The sequence below is a fragment of the Sycon ciliatum genome, chromosome 3 (genome assembly GCF_964019385.1).
Source record: "Sycon ciliatum chromosome 3, ocSycCili1.1, whole genome shotgun sequence".
Lineage (NCBI taxonomy): Eukaryota > Metazoa > Porifera > Calcarea > Leucosolenida > Sycettidae > Sycon > Sycon ciliatum.
Genome location: NC_088645.1, coordinates 276,201 through 298,700, shown reverse-complemented (window position 1 = coordinate 298,700; position 22,500 = coordinate 276,201). Strand labels below are relative to the sequence as shown.

Below are 22,500 nucleotides of genomic sequence, written 5' to 3'. Positions count from 1 at the left end.
CACACACACACACACACACACACACACACACACACACACACACACACACACACACACACACACACACACACACACACACACACACACACACACACACACACACACACACACACACACACACACACACACACACACACACACACACACACACACACACACACACACACACACACACACACACACACACACACACACACACACACACACACACACACACACACACACACACACACACACACACACACACACACACACACACACACACACACACACACACACACACACACACACACACACACACACACACACACACACACACACACACACACACACACACACACACACACACACACACACACACACACACACACACACACACACACACACACACACACACACACACACACACACACACACACACACACACACACACACACACACACACACACACACACACACACACACACACACACACACACACACACACACACACACACACACACACACACACACACACACACACACACACACACACACACACACACACACACACACACACACACACACACACACACACACACACACACACACACACACACACACACACACACACACACACACACACACACACACACACACACACACACACACACACACACACACACACACACACACACACACACACACACACACACACACACACACACACACACACACACACACACACACACACACACACACACACACACACACACACACACACACACACACACACACACACACACACACACACACACACACACACACACACACACACACACACACACACACACACACACACACACACACACACACACACACACACACACACACACACACACACACACACACACACACACACACACACACACACACACACACACACACACACACACACACACACACACACACACACACACACACACACACACACACACACACACACACACACACACACACACACACACACACACACACACACACACACACACACACACACACACACACACACACACACACACACACACACACACACACACACACACACACACACACACACACACACACACACACACACACACACACACACACACACACACACACACACACACACACACACACACACACACACACACACACACACACACACACACACACACACACACACACACACACACACACACACACACACACACACACACACACACACACACACACACACACACACACACACACACACACACACACACACACACACACACACACACACACACACACACACACACACACACACACACACACACACACACACACACACACACACACACACACACACACACACACACACACACACACACACACACACACACACACACACACACACACACACACACACACACACACACACACACACACACACACACACACACACACACACACACACACACACACACACACACACACACACACACACACACACACACACACACACACACACACACACACACACACACACACACACACACACACACACACACACACACACACACACACACACACACACACACACACACACACACACACACACACACACACACACACACACACACACACACACACACACACACATACATACATACACACACACACACATACATACACACACAATTATCAGTTGTAGACATGTGCTGGTATTGCAGCTATGCTAAGTAAGCACCATTGCACGACCTGTATGATGACACACTTACAAAATTATCATGATTTCTTCGAATTAGACGTATGTAGGTATCAGAGGTATCTTATCAAGTTTGCTGAAATCACCAACAAATGATGTCGCTGTCTGAGCTAACAAAGGCAGTTCACTGGTAGTTAAAGCCACTAGTCACGGCAAGTCTTGACAAAGTAGTTTTATGGTGCCTGCTCCCCACACCGGAGCTCGCTCGGAGCAAACACTTCTCCAATGTAATCATCGCCAAAGTCTCTAGCACTATCTCACGAGGCAGCTACTAGTACTATCTGAAAACCATTGAAATGTTTGTGCTATGAAGGAAATGCATGGCTACGACGTACATGTTTGTGCTATGAAGGAAATGCATGCCTACGACGTACATGTATATGCTATGAAGGTATTGCATGCCTACGACGTACATGTACATTCTAGTAACAACTTCCAATAGTGAAAAAGCTCCTAAGAATTCTACATTCTGCATGTGGGTTCTCCGACTGCGAACACTCACATCACGTGTTCCAAGTCCGATTCATACTACATACAACGGAGGCCAGGATGCGCGCAGTTTGATTACCTGCAGTAATCATGCTAATCACTAGTAATCAGTTGCATAACTCCATAAGCTAAGTGGGTTTCTGAAAGGGAGTGCTATTTTTTTACTTCCTGAATGGTGGCTAAAAACAGACTGGGAGCATACACCGGGCAACAGTACGTCACATGATATGAGTTATCGTTGGCAGCGCATCCCATAGAAAGGGTATCTAGAATTGCACACTCCTGGCATTTTATAATTATACTCCTGCTGTTACTCGCACTATACTCCTACACATACTCCTGCTGTTACTCCTACGCATACTCCTGCTGTTACTCGTACATGCACACACTCACACAATACTCCTGCTATGACATGCACACACTCACACAACAACACAGGGTGCAAGTCTGATCTCCGAGTTATGGGTGCCCTACGTGGCCTCTCCCAGCTATGGGTGCTCTGCGTGGCCTCTCCGAGTTATGGGTGCCCTGCGTGGCCTCTCCGAGTTATGGGTGCTCTGCGTGGCCTCTCCGAGTTATGGGTGCCCTGCGTGGCCTCTCCGAGTTATGGGTGCTCTGCGTGGCCTCTCCGAGTTATGGGTGCTCTGCGCGGCCTCTCCGAGTTATGGGTGCTCTGCGTGGCCTCTCCGAGTTATGGGTGCTCTGCGTGGCCTCTCCGAGTTATGGGTGCCCTGCGCGGCCTCTCCGAGTTATGGGTGCTCTGCGCGGCCTCTCCGAGTTATGGGTGCTCTGCGCGGCCTCTCCGAGTTATGGGTGCCCTGCGTGGCCTGCGTGGCGCGTTGCGGATATTACGTAGTGAAATGACAATCTAGCTGCATATTATTTGAGTTTTCTGACGGTTTAGCCTTAACAATATCATGTGCAATGCGGCAAGTTCAAAAGCAATGTCTGTGCGTGATGCGTCACGTACAGGGTTGTATCCAGAACATAAGTGAAGGAGGGTGGGGGTCATCGAACCAGGAATTTTTGTGACCTTACCGCCATGTTTGCTGCTATTTTCAGCGACACCAGTAAGCAACCGATCAACTATTGTGCTTCCATTCCATGCACGTATTCACCGGTCACTGGAGCCCGCCATTGATATGGTTTTTAGAAGTCAGTGATGATGATGATGATGCAATGACTCATACAACGCTCTGCTACCACATGACTGTACACTGCACACTGCACATGATGTGTCCTCATCATCATCATGAAGCTAAATGCATACACGTATAAAATAAGAGGTGGTGCTCGCACTCTGAAGGGTGGCACATTCATTTTAAAAGGGGGCGGTCAACGATTGAAGGAGGGCACAGTGCGCCGCTAAGTCGATTTGGCGAGAAACCTGACATACAAAACTATCCGCAGAAAGTGGATTTGGAAGCAGGAAACCGCAGCAGATTAATGTAGCCGGAATGGCCCACAGCTCGCGACAATGTAATGCGGCAATGGCCTACAGCTCACGACCACGTAATGCCGCAAAGGCCCACAGCTCACGACCAAGTAATGCAAGCAATGGCCCACAGCTCACAACCACGTAATGCAAGCAATGGCCCACAGCTCGCGACCATGTAATGCCGCAATGGCCCACAGCTCAGGACCACGTGATGCCGCAATGGCCTACAGCTCGAGACCATGTAATGCCGCAACGGCCTACAGCTCGCGACCACGTAATGCAAGCAATGGCCCACAGCTCAGGACCACGTAATGCCGCAATGGCCCACAGCGGAAAGAACTAACACAAAGTAGAAACAAGATCCTTCACCGTATCCGAGCATTACTCAGAAACGAAGGTGACTTATATTGGCAGCACAAAGCGGAGGCAGTGGACGCATTACGACCGGATGCAAGATCGTACTTCAATGCCATCAAACAGCTAAAAGCACTTCGAAATCCTGACAAACCTTCCCCAGTACGACTCGCAAATGATAGTGGTGAAAATGTCACAAATGTAAATTGGAATTTGGAGGAATTCAGCAAGTATTTCGCATCAGTGTTTTACCGGAGCGACCAGCCAACGCTTTTCCCGGCACAGCCTAACAGTAAGGCGAAAGACGAACCATTTACCTCTGAAGAGATTAGGAAGGCCATCATGCACCAGAAAATCGGAGGCGCTGTTGGATGTGATGGGATCAGTGCGGCACTGCTACGTACGGCTTCGACTGTCATTACTCCATGGCTGACTACCCTATTCAACTCCATTAAGGAACTCCACTATTGCCCACCTGACCTTAGATGTGGCCTTCTGGTGCCAGTATACAAACGAGGAAAACCTATGGGTGCACCGAAAAGTTACAGACCGGTCATGCTGCTATCAGTTGTTCGCAAGGTGCTGACCCGCATCATCACCATGCGTTCACAACAATCTACCACCTCATATGTACGTGAAAGTCAGGCAGGCTTTACACCCGGACGCTCCACGGCTGACGGAGTTTTCTATACGCGTGTCATGTGCGAACGTGCACTACTCGGTGACTGGAAATACTCTGCCGCACTATTAGACTTCAGCGGAGCATTTGATACCATTGTCCGTGAGAAGGCGTTGGCGCGATTTTCAGACTCTGGAGCTGCCACTGATGTCGTTGGCACTCTGATCTCGGACACGACGGTGAGAGTGAAACTCAGTTCTCATTTAGGCAAAGCGTTTGCTACAAATATCGGAGTAGTGCAGGGGGATCCGCTGTCTCCCATCATGTACAATGTGTATGCTGAGGGAGCCATGCGCCACCTTGATCCTATACTATCGCACTTATCTTTACCAGCACCAACCACCCAATATGCAGACGACACAACAATCCATGACACGGAGAGGCGAGAAGTCGAGGAGATTGTGGAGAAATCAAGTGAAAAATTCAAAGAAGATAACCTAATGTTAAATATTCAGAAAACACAATATATTACAGTAACTAAAGCCGACTCCTCTTGGCGATCTGTCAAGCTGCTTGGCTCTTTGTTGGGGTCCGCAGAGGATATTCAGGCAAGAATAGGTGCTGCGAATAGAGCGTTCGGCTCCATTTCGTGGAAGCGTCATAAACTGAGCTCCAGACTTTGTATGTTCTCTGCCCTCATTTTGCCTATCCTGTTGTATAACTGCGGACTGTGGGCCCTGACACAGCAACTCAGTAATCGGCTGGACGCATGGCACCGCAGAAAATTGCGGTACCTGCTTGGTGTGGTGTACCCTCACCACATGTCGAATGCCAAGGTGTACGCCTCAACGCGACAAGGCCCAGTCAGCACTACCTGTCGCAGACGTCGGCTGCTCTGGCTGGGCCATGTTGTTCGCGAAGGACGTAACTCAGCGTTCTACCAAGCACTGGAGATGGCAATTAATACCCGGGACATCAAGCGCCCACGTGGCCGACCCCATCTCAGATGGATTGACAATATTAAAAGTGATCTAAAGCACGCCAATATTGATATTTCTGACTGTTTTGAACTGGCTCTAGACAAGAAAGAATGGCTGATGCTTGTGGAAAAATGTGCTGCGCTTGCGTAGTTGTTCTTACTGCGATACGTTCTAACAATAATGAGATGCCTTTTGTCGGCTCTTCTGCCTGGATTTCGTTGACAGATGCGTTAAGCCCCTGGATCCTTCCATGAGTGACATGCGAACTGTAACTATTATTATTATTGCGACCACGTAATGCCGCAATGGCCCACAGGTCGCGACGACGTAATGCTGCAATGGTCCACAGGTCATGACCACGTAATGCAAGCAATGGCCCACAGCTCACGTCCACGTAAGGAAAGCAATGGCCCACAGCTCACGACCATGTAATGCAAGCAATGGCCCACAGCTCACATCCACGTAATGCAAGCAATGGCCCACAGCTCGCGACCATGTAATGCCACAATGGCTCACAGCTCGCGAACATGTAATGCAAGCAGTGGCCCACAGCTCGCGACCACGTAATGCAAGCAATGGCCCACAGCTCACGACCATGTAATGCAAGCAATGGCCCACAGCTCACGACCACGTAATGCAAGCAATGGCCCATAGCTCGCGACCAAGTAATGCAAGCAATGGCCCACAGCTCGCGACCACGTAATGCCGCAATGGCCCACAGCTCACGACCAAGTAATGCAAGCAATGGCCGACAGCTCGCGACCACGTAATGCAAGCAATGGCCCACAGCTCGCGACCATGTAATGCAAGCAATGGCCCACAGCTAGCGACCACGTATTGCAAGCAATGGCCCACAGCTCGCGACCACGTAATGCCGCAATGGCCCACAGCTCCCGACCACGCAATGCCGCAATGGCCAACAGCTCACGACAATGTAATGCCGCAATGGCCCACAGCTCGCGATACCATGTAATGCAAGCAATGGCCCACAGCTCGCGACCACGTAATGCAAGCAATGGCCCACAGCTCACGTCCACGTAATGCTGCAATGGCCCACAGCTCGCGACCACGTAATGCAAGCAATGGCCCACAGCTCACGACCACGTAATGCAAGCAATGGCCCACAGCTTGCGACCACGTAATGCAAGCAATGGCCCACAGCTCACGTCCACGTAATGCAAGCAATGGCCCACAGCTCGCGACCATGTAATGCCACAATGGCCCACAGCTCACGATCAAGTAATGCAAGCAATGGCCCACAGCTCACGACCACGTAATGCAAGCAATGGCCCATAGCTCGCGACCACGTAATGCAAGCAATTGCCCACAGCTCACGTCCACGTAATGCAAGCAATGGCCCACAGCTCGCGACCATGTAATGCAAGCAGTGGCCCACAGCTCGCGACCACGTAATGCAAGAAATGGCCCACAGCTCACGACCACGTAATGCAAGCAATGGCCTATAGCTCCCGACCACGTAATGCAAGCAATTGCCCACAGCTCGTGACCCCGTCATGCCGCAATGGCCCACAGCTCACGACCAAGTAATGCAAGCAATTCCTGACAGCTCGCGACCACGTAATGCAAGCAATGGCCCACAGCTCAGGACCACGTAATGCCGCAATGGCCTACAGCTCGAGACCATGTAATGCCGCAACGGCCTACAGCTCGCGACCACGTAATGCAAGGAATGGCCCACAGCTCAGGACCAAGTAATGCCGCAATTAGGCTTTTCCACATTATTCGAAAAAATAATGGAAAGACGTGGATGTAAAACTCGATTTTTTTCGTGGAATGATGGTTTTCTCAAAAATAGATAGATTTGAAAAAAATCTAAAAATATTCAAAAAATCACCCAATGCGCGAAAATTATTCACCTGTTGCCATGGCAACAAGATGGCTGCCGAAGCAGGGAGTCGTAAAATACCGATATTTTACGACTCCGTGATTCGAAGCATGTACAGTACATGTACCGGTACATGAAAATCATTGTAGATCTACATGTACATGTTGGCATCAGGGAACCTACAGTACAGTCATGTACCCCGTGCATCATGCACTGGCATATTATTTCAAAGACTGACAAGGGTCAAGTCTATGGCAAGTCTTGCCAGCACAAGAAGATGCCTTTACTCGCTTTAGCTGACAGTTACACTTGCAAAACATTTTGTTCTTGAAGGAAATCTGGCAAAAATCACGCCAAATTTGTTGTTTTTGAAGAAAATCTGGCAAAAATCACGCAAAACTTGTTGTTTTGGAAGAAAATCTGGCAAAAATCACGAAAGATGCATTTTTTCCTCCGGGGATTCATTTTTACCGCCAAGATGCAAAAAGATGCAAAACGTAATGTGGAAATCCCTAGCCGCAATGGCCCACAGCTTGCGACCACGTAATGCCGCAATGGCCCACAGGTCGCGACGACGTAATGCTGCAATGGTCCACAGGTCATGACCACGTAATGCAAACAATGGCCCACAGCTCACGTCCACGTAAGGAAAGCAATGGCCCACAGCTCACGGCCATGTAATGCAAGCAATGGCCCACAGCTCACATCCACGTAATGCAAGCAATGGCCCACAGCTCGCGACCATGTAATGCCACAATGGCCCACAGTTCGCGAACATGTAATGCAAGCAGTGGCCCACAGCTCGCGACCACGTAATGCAAGCAATGGCCCACAGCTCACGACCATGTAATGCAAGCAATGGCCCACAGCTCACGACCACGTAATGCAAGCAATGGCCCATAGCTCGAGACCACGTAATGCAAGCAATGGCCCACAGCTCGTGACCACGTAATGCCGCAATGGCCCACAGCTCACGACCAAGTAATGCAAGCAATGGCCGACAGCTCGCGACCACGTAATGCAAGCAATGGCCCACAGCTCGCGACCATGTAATGCAAGCAATGGCCCACAGCTAGCGACCACGTAATGCAAGCAATGGCCCACTGCTCGCGACCACGTAATGCCGCAATGGCCCACAGCTCCCGACCACGCAATGCCGCAATGGCCAACACCTCACGATACCATGTAATGCAAGCAATGGCCCACAGCTCGCGACCATGTAATGCAAGCAATGGCCCACAGCTCACGACCACGTAATGCAAGCAATGGCCTACAGCTTGCGACCACGTAATGCAAGCAATGGCCCACAGCTCACGACCACGTAATGCAAGCAATGGCCCATACCTTGCGACCACGTAATGCAAGCAATTGCCCACAGCTCGCAACCACGTCATGCCGCAATGGCCCACAGCTCACGACCAAGTAATGCAAGCAATTCCCGACAGCTCGCGACCACGTAATGCAAGCAATGGCCCACAGCTCGCGACCATGTAATGCAAGCAATGGCCCACAGTTAGCGACCACATAATGCAAGCAATGGCCCACAGCTCGCGACCACGTAATGCCGCAATGGCCCACAGCTCCCGACCACGTAATGCTGCAATGGCCAACAGCTCACGACAATGTAATGCCGCCATGGCCAACAGCTCGCGATACCATGTATTGCAAGCAATGGCCCACAGCTCGCGACCACGTAATGCAAGCAATGGCCCACAGCTCACGTCCACATAATGCCGCAATGGCCCACAGCTCGCGACCACATAATGCTAGCAATGGCCCACAGCTCACGACCATGTAATGCCACAATGGCCCACAGTTCGCGAACATGTAATGCAAGCAGTGGCCCACAGCTCGCGACCACGTAATGCAAGCAATGGCCCACAGCTCACGACCATGTAATGCAAGCAATGGCCCACAGCTCACGACCACGTTATGCAAGCAATGGCCCATAGCTCGAGACCACGTAATGCAAGCAATGGTCCACAGCTCGCGACCACGTAATGCCGCAATGGCCCACAGCTCACGACCAAGTAATGCAAGCAATGGCCGACAGCTCGCGACCACGTAATGCAAGCAATGGCCCACAGCTCGCGACCATGTAATGCAAGCAATGGCCCACAGTTCGCGAACATGTAATGCAAGCAGTGGCCCACAGCTCGCGACCACGTAATGCAAGCAATGGCCCACAGCTCACGACCATGTAATGCAAGCAATGGCCCACAGCTCACGACCACGTTATGCAAGCAATGGCCCATAGCTCGAGACCACGTAATGCAAGCAACGGTCCACAGCTCGCGACCACGTAATGCCGCAATGGCCCACAGCTCACGACCAAGTAATGCAAGCAATGGCCGACAGCTCGCGACCACGTAATGCAAGCAATGGCCCACAGCTCGCGACCATGTAATGCAAGCAATGGCCCACAGCTAGCGACCACATAATGCAAGCAATGGCCCACTGCTCGCGACCACGTAATGCCGCAATGGCCCACAGCTCCCGACCACGCAATGCCGAATGGCCAACAGCTCACGACAATGTAATGCAAGCAATGGCCCACAGCTCGCGACCACGTAATGCAAGCAATGGCCCACAGCTCACGACCACGTAATGCAAGCAATGGCCCACAGCTTGCGACCATGTAATGCAAGCAATGGCCCACAGCTCACGACTACGTAATGCAAGCAATTGCCCATACCTCGCGACCACGTAATGCAAGCAATTGCCCACAGCTCGCAACCACGTAATGCCGCAATGGCCCACAGCTCACGACCAAGTAATGCAAGCAATTCCCGACAGCTCGCGACCACGTAATGCAAGCAATGGCCCACAGCTCGCGACCATGTAATGCAAGAAATGGCCCACAGTTAGCGACCACATAATGCAAGCAATGGCCCACAGCTCGCGACCATGAAATGCAAGCAATGGCCCACAGTTAGCGACCACATAATGCAAGCAATGGCCCACAGCTCGCGACCACGTAATGCCGCAATGGCCCACAGCTCCCGACCACGTAATGCTGCAATGGCCAACAGCTCACGACAATGTAATGCCGCAATGGCCCACAGCTCGCGACCATGTAATGCAAGCAATGGCCCACAGTTAGCGACCACATAATGCAAGCAATGGCCCACAGCTCGCGACCACGTAATGCCGCAATGGCCCACAGCTCCCGACCACGTAATGCTGCAATGGCCAAAAGCTCACGACAATGTAATGCCGCAATGGCCCACTGCTCGCGATACCATGTATTGCAAGCAATGGCCCACAGCTCGCGACCACGTAATGCAAGCAATGGCCCACAGCTCACGTCCAAATTAATGCCGCAATGGCCCACAGCTCGCGACCACATAATGCAAGCAATGGCCCACAGCTCACGTCCACGTAATGCAAGCAATGGCCCACAGGTCACGACCATGTAATGCCACAATGGCCCACAGCTCGCGAACATGTAATGCAAGCAGTGGCCCACAGTTCGCGACCACGTAATGCAAGCAATGGCCCACAGCTCACGACCACGTAATGCAAGCAATGGCCCATAGCTCGCGACCACGTAATGCAAGCAATTGCCCACAGCTCGCGACCACGTTATGCCTCAATGGCCTACAGCTCCTGACCACGCAATGCCGCAATGGCCAACAGCTCACGACAATGTAATGCCGCAATGGCCCACAGCTCGCGATACCATGTATTGCAAGCAATGGCCCACAGCTCACGTCCACGTAATGCCGCAATGGCCCACAGTTAGCGACCACGTAATGCAAGCAATGGCCCACAGCTCGCGACCACGTAATGCAAGCAATGGCCCACAGCTCACGACCACGTAATGCAAGCAATGGCCCACAGCTTGCGACCACGTAAATGCAAGCAATGGCCAACAGCTCACGTCCACGTAATGCAAGCAATGGCCCACAGCTCACGACCATGTAATGCCACAATGGCCCACAGCTCGCGAACATGTAATGCAAACAGTGGCCCACAGCTCGCGACCACGTAATGCAAGCAATGGCCCACAGCTCACGACCACGTAATGCAAGCAATGGGTCACAGCTCGCGACCACGTTATGCAAGCAATGGCCCACAGCTTGCGACCACGTAATGCCGCAAAGGGCCACAGCTCCCGACCATGTAACGCCACAATGGCCCACAGCTCACGACCACGTAATGCCGCAATGGCCCACAGCTCACGTCCACGTAATGCAAGCAATGGCCCACAGCTCGCGACCATGTAACGCCACAATGGCCGACAGCTCACGACCACGTAATGCCGCAATCGCCCACAGCTCACGTCCACGTAATGCAAGCAATGGCCCACAGCTCGCGACCATGTAATGCCGCAATGGCCCACAGCTCAGGACCACGTAATGCCGCAATGGCCCACAGCTTGCGACCACGTAATGCCGCAATGGCCCACAGGTCGCGACGGCGTAATGCTGCAATGGTCCACAGGTCACGACCATGTAATGCAAGCAATGGCCCACAGCTCACGTCCACGTAAGGGAAGCAATGGCCCACAGCTCACGACCATGTAATGCAAGCAATGGCCCACAGCTCACGTCCACGTAATGCAAGCAATGGCCCACAGCTCGCGACCATGTAATGCCACAATGACCCACATCTCGCGAACATGTAATGCAAGCAGTGGCCCACAGCTCGTGACCACGTAATGCAAGCAATGGCCCACAGCTCACGACCATGTAATGCAAGCAATGGCCCACAGCTCGAGACCACGTAATGCAAGCAATGGCCCATAGCTCGCGTTCACGAAATGCAAGCAATGGCCCACAGCTCGCGACCACGTAATGCCGCAATGGCCCACAGCTCGCGACCACGTAATGCAAGCAATGGCCCACAGCTCGCGACCATGTAATGCAAGCAATGGCCCACAGCTCGCGACCACGTAATGCAAGCAATGGCCCACAGCTCGCGACCACGTAATGCCGCAATGGCCCGCAGCTCCCGACCACGTAATGCCGCAATGGCCAACAGCTCACGACAATGTAATGCCGCAATGGCCCACAGCTCGCAACCACGTAATGCCGCAATGGCCCACAGCTCGCGACCACGTAATGCAAGCAATGGCCCACAGCTCGCGACCACGTAATGCAAGCAATGGCCCACAGCTCGCGACCACGTAATGCCGGAATGGCCCACAGCTCACGACCACGTAATGCCGCAATGGCCAACAGCTCACGACCACATAATGCAAGCAATGGCCCACAGCTCACGACCACGTAATGCAAGCAATGGCCCACAGCTCGCGACCACGTCATGCAAGCAATGGCAAACAGCTCGCGACCACGTAATGCCGCAAAGGCCCACAGCTCGCGACCATGTAACGCCACAATGGTCCACAGCTCGCGACCACATAACGCCGCAATGGCCCACAGCTCACGACCACGTAATGCCGCAATGGCCCACAGCTCACGTCCACGTAATGCAAGCAATGGCCCACAGCTCATGACCACTTAGAGCCACAGTGGCCCACAGCTCGCGACCATGTATTGCAAGCAATGGCCCACAGCTCACGAAAACGTAATGCAAGCAATGGCCCACAGCTCGCGACCACGTAATGCCGCAATGGCCCACAGCTCGCGACCATGTAATGCAAGCAATGGCCCACAGCTCACGACCACGTAATGCAAGCATTGGCCCACAGCCCGCGACCACGTAATACCGCAATGGCCCACAGCCCGCGACCACGTAATGCAAGCAATGGCCCACAGCTCGCGACCAAGTAATGCTGCAATGGCCCACAGCTCACGACCAAGTAAAGCCGCAATGCCCCACAGCTCACGACCACGTAATGCAAGCAATGGCCCACAGCTCGCAACCACGTAATGCCGCAATGGCCCACAGCTCAGGACCATGTAATGCAAGCAATGGCCTACAGCACGCGACCACGTAATGCGAGCAATGGCCCACAGCTCGCGACTACGTAATGCTAGCAATGGCCCACAGCTCACGACTATGTAATGCAAGCAATGGCCCACAGCTCACGACCACATAATGCAAGCAGTAATGCTTGCATTCCACCACGCCAGACCCTATATGCAGAGTTCGATACTCTTGCAGTCATATACTCTCAACAACATAAATACACACAACACAGTGGACACACAACACAGTGGACACACGCCACAGTGGACACACAACACAGTGGACACACCACAGTGCAGACAATCACAAGCACTCACCCGGGTTTGGCACCATATCCTCCACTATCTTGAGCCCAACCACTCAGCAGTTGATTGCACGTTTTGTACAGCCCTCCCGTTACCGTGGCACTGGTTATCAAGGCAACGAGCACAGCTATGAACACCAGCAGCAGCTCAAAATAGGCAAATGCAGACCGCCTGCAAGGAGATGAGAACACGGACAAAAAGACACGAACAAGGACATTGCATGGATGTGCACTCACACACACACACACAGAGAAACATACGCTCACACACATAACACACCCATATAAAACACACACGTAACACACACATATAAAACACACACACACACACACACATACTGTAGTGACGTGCATTTCAACATGTCCCAGCATATCAGCACGTCGTCCCTACATCCCCTATGTTTTGTCCTTTTCCTCGTTTCTTTTGTTCTCCACCTGTTTTCCAGTAGGGCTGTGTCAATAGTAAAAAAAGAAAAAAAGAAAAAATGTGCCTATATCCGGGCATCAGCACACCCTCACAAATAAGCGCATGGGTTTATAAGTGAACCTGAATGCAATTGATCCCGCGACACATGGACACATAAGCACTATGTTCATGCGGTATCGCACTATTTGCATAAATATACAAGATACTGGAACTTGAAAGAGCAGGACAATGGCCCCGAGGAGCAACACCAGTGGTAAATAAATAGCACTAGCAGCTAGCGTTTTGAAATCTTCGCCCTCCCCGAAAGGCCTGTGGGCAAGATGTCACTTCAAAATGCAGAGATGTGACAATCGCCACTTCGCGAAGCAGGGCAAGATGAACAACTTACGGTGCATTTTTTTTAAAAATAGACTCTGAAAACGTTGACAACGTACTCAAGGCCACTTAACGTACTCAAGGCCACTTAACGTACTCAAGGTCACTTAACGTACTCAAGGCCACTTAACGTACTCAAGGCCACTTAACGTACTCAAGGCCACTTAACGTACTCAAGGTCACTTAACGTACTCAAGGCCACTTAACGTACTCAAGGCCACTTAACGTACTCAAGGCCACTTAACGTACTCAAGGCCACTTAACGTACTCAAGGCCACTTAACGTACTCAAGGTCACTTAACGTACTCAAGGCCACTTAACGTACTCAAGGCCACTTAACGTACTCAAGGCCACGTAACGTACTCAAGGCCACTTAACGTACTCAAGGCCACTTAACGTACTCAAGGCCACTTAACGTACTCAAGGCCACTTAACGTACTCAAGGCCACTTAACGTACTCAAGGTCACTTAACGTACTCAAGGCCACTTAACGTACTCAAGGCCACTTAACGTACTCAAGGCCACGTAACGTACTCAAGGCCACTTAACGTACTCAAGGCCACTTAACGTACTCAAGGCCACTTAACGTACTCAAGGCCACTTAACGTACCCAAGGCCACTTAACGTACTCAAGGTCAATTAGCGTACTCAAGGCCACTTAACGTACTCAAGGCCACTTAACGTACTCAAGGCCACTTAACGTACTCAAGGCCACTTAACGTACTCAAGGCCACTTAACGTACTCAAGGCCACTTAACGTACTCAAGGCCACTTAACGTACTCAAGGCCACTTAACGTACTCAAGGCCACTTAACGTACTCAAGGCCACTTAACGTACTCAAGGCCACTTAACGTACTCAAGGCCACTTAACGTACTCAAGGCCACTTTTGAGAAAATGGCATGCTAGTGGTATCACGAAAATCTGTGCGTGAAATTCGAAAAACCGGGTGTGACTCGTGGCATTTGTTCAGAGAGTCCTTCGAGTGACTTGCCTCGTGGCTGGAGGAATCATTTTGTTGCTGACTGCTCTGTGGAACTCTTTTGCTTTTTCTCGAGTATCTTTGCGTTCGTGGCAACTTGTTCTCTCGCCATGCCACATTTAACAAAATGTGAACGGGCCATGGTACATGGTGGTGTCTGTTTTACAATTTTTTGCGAAGACGAGGAGAACAATGGCTGGGCATCAAATTGGTCCCAAGTATTCCATTTGTCATGCTGCTGTTGCGTGGGGCGTCAGTATTTCCACGAGGAACACATGTACCGGGGATGCTGATGGCGAAAACCAGCGTGCTGCGTTGGCCTTGTCTGTCTCCAGTGATGAAGGTGACGAGAGTGACAATCCCCGATGTGAGACTCGTGCCATGAAGCCACTCAACCCTGACGGATTTGCTTTGGACTGTATAAGAAGTAATTTACGGATTCTATGCTGCGAAGGAGCACCCAACACTGGACAAAGTTCCTACTCGCTGCAGAGAAACCATCAACGATTTTCCAGACATGAGCAAAACTAGCTCTTGGAAAATGTTGCGTTCCATGGGATTTCGGTGTGGCAAGACCAGAGGTATCACGCACATAATGATGGAATGACCCGAGATTGTGTCATGGCGGCATCGCTACCTGCGAGACAGCAGAGAAGTTCGTTCTCAAGGCAAGCCAATTGTGTACCTGGATGAGATCGGGGTCAATATGCACCACACAGTTACTAGGAGGTGGTGGGGCAATGGTGACAGGAGTGTAGGCAAGCAACGGTGGGGCAATGGTGACAGGAGTGTAGGCAAGCAACGGTGGGGCAATGGTGACAGGAGTGTAGGCAAGCAACGGTGGGGCAATGGTGACAGGAGTGTAGGCAAGCAACGGTGGGGCAATGGTGACAGGAGTGTAGGCAAGCAACGGTGGGGCAATGGTGACAGGAGTGTAGGCAAGCAACCAAATGAAGCACCATCGGGTGGGGGGGGTTATTGTTCTGCATATTGGTGGACAGGCCGGATTCGTGAAAAATTGCGCTGATGTGTTCGTGACTAGAGACCGACAAGGCCGACGCCAACGATAATATACGTCGTCGGCTGTCCTGGCACATCTGTTCATGGTGGGAATACTGACGCCCCACGCAACAGCAGCATGACTAATGGAATACTTGGGACCAATTCGATGCCCAGCCATTGTTCTCCTCGTCTTCGCAAAAAAATTGTAAAACAGACACCACCATGTACCATGGCCCGTTCGCGTTTTGTTAAATGTGGCATGGCGAGAGAACAAGTTGCCACAAACGCAAAGACACTCGAGAAAAAAGAAAAATAGTGCCACAGAGCAGTCAACAACAAAATGATTCTTCCAGCCACGAGGCAAGGAGCTCGAAGGACACTCTGAACAAATGCTACGAGTCACTCCTGGTTTTCGAGTTTGGAGCACAGATTTTCGTGACGCAACTCGCATTACATTTTCTCAAAAGTGGCCTCAAGTACGTTCTCAACGTTTTCAGAGTCTATTACAAAAAAATGCACCATAATCTTGCGAGTACGGTAGTGGCCCATCATCTGTGTTGGACATTGAAAAAATAGTGCCCCAGGGTCACGAATCGCGCGAGTATGGTATACACACAGCCACACAAACATATACATACACACACACAAACACACACACACACACACAGACACACACAGACACACAAACACACACACACACACATGCACACACACACACATCATCATGGAACATGCGCCCGCATCGAAAAATGATCATACTTGTCTCCAGGTGTGTAGATCAGAGCACATCATCAATTCCTGTTTGTACTTCCCATCTCAGGGCACGATCACACGTGCACTCAAGAGTAGCCTTTCCACTGAAGCGATGCCACGGGGGCAGAAAATACCATGGCAACTGCGAAAAGTGAAACTACCGATTTAGTGGAATATCAAATCTCCTGCCTCGAAAATATTTGGGACTGGCACACTCACTTCTGCGGTTTCGCTTCGGCGGAAAACACCATGGTCTGTAATACAGTAAATATGTCAAGGCGACCACTCGGAGAAGGCCACCACCAGTCTTAGAGGACCGCTGCAACCAGGACCAAGGGATGCTATTTCCAGTCAAATGACCCTGGGCAAGGCAACCACCTGGTTACAGAGACCACATTTTGAATGTCCCTTGAGCGGTTGTCTTAGGCAGGTTTCACTGTACAGTAAAACCTGTGACTACCGACCACCCCTTGCCCTTGGTGCCAGCAAAAGCGGTCTTTACTAGCAGGTGGTCTTTAGTTAGAGGTTTGCACCACGCCACCATATATGGATCCCATTATATGATATGTATATCAAAATGCAGCTAATACAATTCCCCAAGACTTGCGCAATGCCATTCCTATTTCAGGTCAAACAAAACTTGGAGAGAAAGACGGAGAGATGGAGAGAGACAGAGAGAGAGAGAAGATTATTTTTTTCCGGACATCAAATTCGGCTCGTACTTCTGAAGCCAGGAGTCAAAAGTTCCCTGTGGAAGTTTCGTTTTGCGCTGGGCTTCAAATTTGTTCATGCGAGCAATCGTACCGACTGTCCTTGTTGCGACTTCTCGATTGCTTGAACGCGACCCTTCAGCATCAGGACCTTGCGGTGCTGCTTTGTTTCTGGATTCCTTTATGCAATCGTCAAATCGTCTGTATGACTGGGGTGACAGAGCCGCTCAGTCTTCGTTTCTCCTCCGAGTAGTAAAACATCGATCAGAAAGCTCAATGTGCTCTCCAAGACGTTTCCTATCATGTCTATTCTTGACAGAGCTTGAATTTCTGACAGGTGTAGTGCATCCCACACGGACTCCACAGTCAAAATTACCTGCGTTCAATTCTAATTCTTCAGCTGTGGTATCGAAAGATTCTATTCAGGACCACGGAAAATCATCAAAATTTCAAGAAGGAGCTTCGAGCAACATTTGATTTCCTACATCGCGGTCGCTAGTTACGGGTCAAAAATCGTCTTTGGGACAAGAAAAGGCGGTCGCTGGTCGCGTACAGCAGGTAGTCGCTAGTCACAGTGAATTTTGAATGTGAGACCGTCCGTGCCTGGTGAAGTGGTCGATAGTACCAAGCTGGTCGCTAGTCACGGTGGTCTTTAGTTACAGGTTTTACTGTAGTACCAGGCTGGTCGTTAGTCACGGTGGTCTTTAGTTACAGGTTTTACTGTAGTACCAGGCTGGTCGCTAGTCACGGTGGTCTTTAGTTACAGGTTTTACTGTAGTACCAGGCTGGTCGTTAGTCACGGTGGTCTTTAGTTACAGGTTTTACTGTAGTACCAGGCTGGTCGCTAGTCACGGTGGTCTTTAGTTACAGGTTTTACTGTAGTACCAGGCTGGTCGTTAGTCACGGTGGTCTTTAGTTACAGGTTTTACTGTAGTACCAGGCTGGTCGCTAGTCACGGTGGTCTTTAGTTACAGGTTTTACTGTATTTGGCCTTGCTACAAGAAGTGCCGATGCGTATGATGTGCACACAATCAAAAGTGCATCGACTATACTCATGGCTTGCATAGATATACATACAGTATGAACTACAGTCTACTTCACTCATTGTTCCTGGAAAGTAGGAGCTTGCCTGTATGTATGTACGTATGTATGTATGTATGTATGTATGTACGTACGTATGTACGTATGTATGTATGTATGTATGTATGTACGTACGTATGTACGTATGTACGTATGTATGTATGTATGTATGTATGTATGTATGTATGTATGTATGTACGTATGTATGTATGTGTGTGTACGTATGTATGTATGTATGTGTGTGTGTGTGTGTGTGTGTGTGTGTGTGTGTGTGTGTGTATGTATGTGTGTGTGTGTGTGTGTGTGTGTGTGTGTGTGTGTGTATGTATGTATGTATGTATGTATGTATGTATGTAGTAGTAGTATTCTTTTATTCCTGTAGCTATGCAGAAGACGTTACTTCAGTAACGTCTGGCGCTAGCCAGGGTCCACACAGCTTTAATTTGGTGTTTGTTTGTTTGTTTGTGTCACGCCTGGAGCTATCCCGTATCTGTCCCGTATCTGTCCCGTATCTGTGACTACAAAGGCTCTACAGGATTGTACATAACAGCTGGCCACAATATTGGCTGGTACCGTGTCTGTCCCGTACCGTACCATCAAGCATAGCTGGCCACAAACAGCTGCCCACAATATATGGCCCGATATCTGAGACTTTCGACCTTCGGGGCTACGCGGTTTTTTTGAGAAAACACTAAAAACAAATTTGTTCGCAAAAAAATCGATTCCGTCAAAGCAAAGTGCAGAGACGACAATGGCGGAAGAAAATTGAAGGCGATTCTTGTGTCAGTTGGTTATTGGGCTCACGGAGCACAGCAGCCGCGATCCCATGGACGGTGATGCATCGTTCTTTGTGGATATCCTGTCAAGCGGCGACAGCGCTTCTAGTTCTGAGAGCGCATGTCAGGCGAATCGATCGCAAGTGACACGCGGTACTTACCTATCGGGGGCGACGATGATGAGGACTTGGCCTGGATGAGTATGATCAAGGCCAACCACAGTCTGCCTCAGCGATAGCTGCTACAGCTCCAGGCAAGGACAACCAGGTGGATTCCTGAGGGTACGCCGCTTGCAAGGTCGCTGGGCGCCCTTGCGCGAGTGGCAGAACTGTTTCCTGAGTGTCACGCCAGACCTGCTAAAACGGCACGAAATGATGCGAGTTTTCTTTGCGACGATGATCCTAAAATGTTTTGGATGGCACGCTCGATACTCGAGCTAATAATGGCGAATCAGACCATCACGGAGTACATGAGGCTGGGCAATCTCGAGTAACATTCTGTTACTTTTGAGTTGGTGGTGTGAAACGCTTGTCAGACTGTGTTACTGATGTTTGGAAATGGTCAGTCTCCACAAAGTGCAACAAGGCGAATCTGGACGCATTTGCTCCGTTTGACTCCTTCACAATAATTATGTGAATGCTGTTACATGTATCATGGTGTTCCATCAAAATCTGTTGCAGACAATCCTGTCAAGCATGTCCATCACCAGGAGAACAGATAAATCACCTCTCCTTCTAATGCTGCCATTGCTGCTGTTGCAACTACACAACCTCAATAAAGTCACGGAATGCTGGAAATGAAGTACCTGAACAGTCAAAACACTTTACTATATTAGATATCACATGGAAACAATTTTTGGTGGCTCCAAACACACTGATATTTCAAAATTGTAAAAAAAGAACAATTCATTAACATGACTCCTGACTGTAGAATGCATTTCTACATGGTCAATATTGGTCTGATGGCCGTGAAACGAAGTCACAATACTCTACAAAGGCAAGACATCAATTTGCAATAAAAAAATCAATTTCACCAAAACAGCCCCGAAGGTCGATTTTCTCAGATATTGGGCCATATGGTATATGATATGGTATATGGTTCAGTTCCAGGAGGAATCTGGAGCTCGCTGAACCAATCGATAGTCGATAAGCACTGGCCAACGAGGGACCACTCTTTGCAGGCTCTGAGGGATGTATCGAATGAAGAAAAGTTGAACTGACTTGGTTCGGCAGGGATGGCAACACTTCGTGTGTCTCGCTGACCTTGTAATTGGAGTCTGGCGAGGACAATGTCGTGGTCGGAGGTACCCAGCGGTGCGACCACTCTTTGCAGGCTCTGAGGGATGTATCGAATGAAGAAAAGTTGAACTGACTTGGTTCGGCAGGGATGGCAACACTTCGTGTGTCTCGCTGACCTTGTAATTGGAGTCTGGCGAGGACAACGTCGTGGTCGGAGGTACCCAGCGGTGCGGCAGTTGAGAGGTTAGAAAGAATTAGTGGGTGGTTGGTTATAACCAGGTCTAACGCACTGGCATTACCACTGTGTTGGGAGTAATGTGTGGGAAAGGTAGCGAGCTGTGATAGGGAGAGCATTTGAAGCAGACAAAGCAGTTGATGACGAACCGCATCTGTGGTCGATCCATACCATTCCGAGCAACGAGCGTTGAAGTCCCCAGAGACGAGAAGCATGAAGTCGGGCATAGATTAGCGTTGCAAGATGGATTGAAATTGAGTAAAGAAATTATCGGTTTGGCGGTGTGTCACCGATCCTAAATAGCGCATGATCATAACGTGAAGCAACTTGGAAGAATCAGTAGGAATGCGAAGTGTATCGGGCAATGAATGTAGAGCGATTGGGCGGGTTAGAATCCCAGGTTATGCCTTGAAATAAAATAGGAGAATTGAAAAATTTATAACATCCCTCTGCTTTTTTTTGTCCAGGTCATCAAGGCAAAAAGCATAGCGTAGGGCCCTGAGCTTCCAAGCTCTCTCGTTTATAGTGGAGAAAACCAAAACAGGCATGTATGTACAGTAAAACCTGTGACTAACGACCACCGCTTGGTGCCAGCAAATGTGGTCTTTACTAGCAGGTGGTCTTTAGTTAGAGGTTTGCACCACGCAACCATACTTCTTGAAGTATATGGATCCCATTATATCATATGTATGTTAAAATGCAGCTAATTCCCCCAGGACTTGCGCAATGCTTATTCCAGGTCCAACAACACTTGGAGAGAAAGACGGAGAGACGGAGAGAGACACAGGCAGAGAAAGATCAATTTTTTTCCAGACATTAAATTCAGCCTCTACTTCTGAAGCCAGGAGTCAAACGTTCCTTGTGGAAGTTTCGTTTTGCGCTGGGCTTCAAAGTCACGCGATTAATCGTACCGACTGTCCTTGTTGTGACTTCTCGATGGCTTGAACGCGATCCTTCAGCAGCAGGACCATGCGGTGCTGCTTTGTTTCTGGATTCCTTGATGCCATCGTCGATTCGTCTGTATGACTGGGGTGGCCGCTCAGTCTTCGTTTCTCCTCCGAGTGGTAACATCGATCAGAGAGCGCTTTCGATACGCTCTCCAAGACATTTCCTATCATGTATATTCTAGACAGCGCTTGCAAATTTGACAGGTGTAGTGCAGTCCACACCGACTCCACAGTCAAAATGACCTGTGTTCATTTGTTCAGCTGTAGTATCGAAAGATTTCTTTCAGGACCATGG

At 50.1% G+C, this 22,500-nt stretch overlaps 1 protein-coding gene across 1 annotated transcript in view; it reads right to left on the bottom strand.

Moving 5' to 3' along the window:
- LOC135813182 (uncharacterized) overlaps window positions 1-22,500 on the bottom strand; it is a 30,094-nt gene that overhangs the window by 2,763 nt on the left and 4,831 nt on the right. The window contains exon 3 of the mRNA XM_065326395.1: window positions 13,695-13,853. Within this exon, the coding sequence (XP_065182467.1) occupies window positions 13,695-13,853 (159 nt within the window). The remainder of the gene's footprint in view (window positions 1-13,694; window positions 13,854-22,500) is intronic.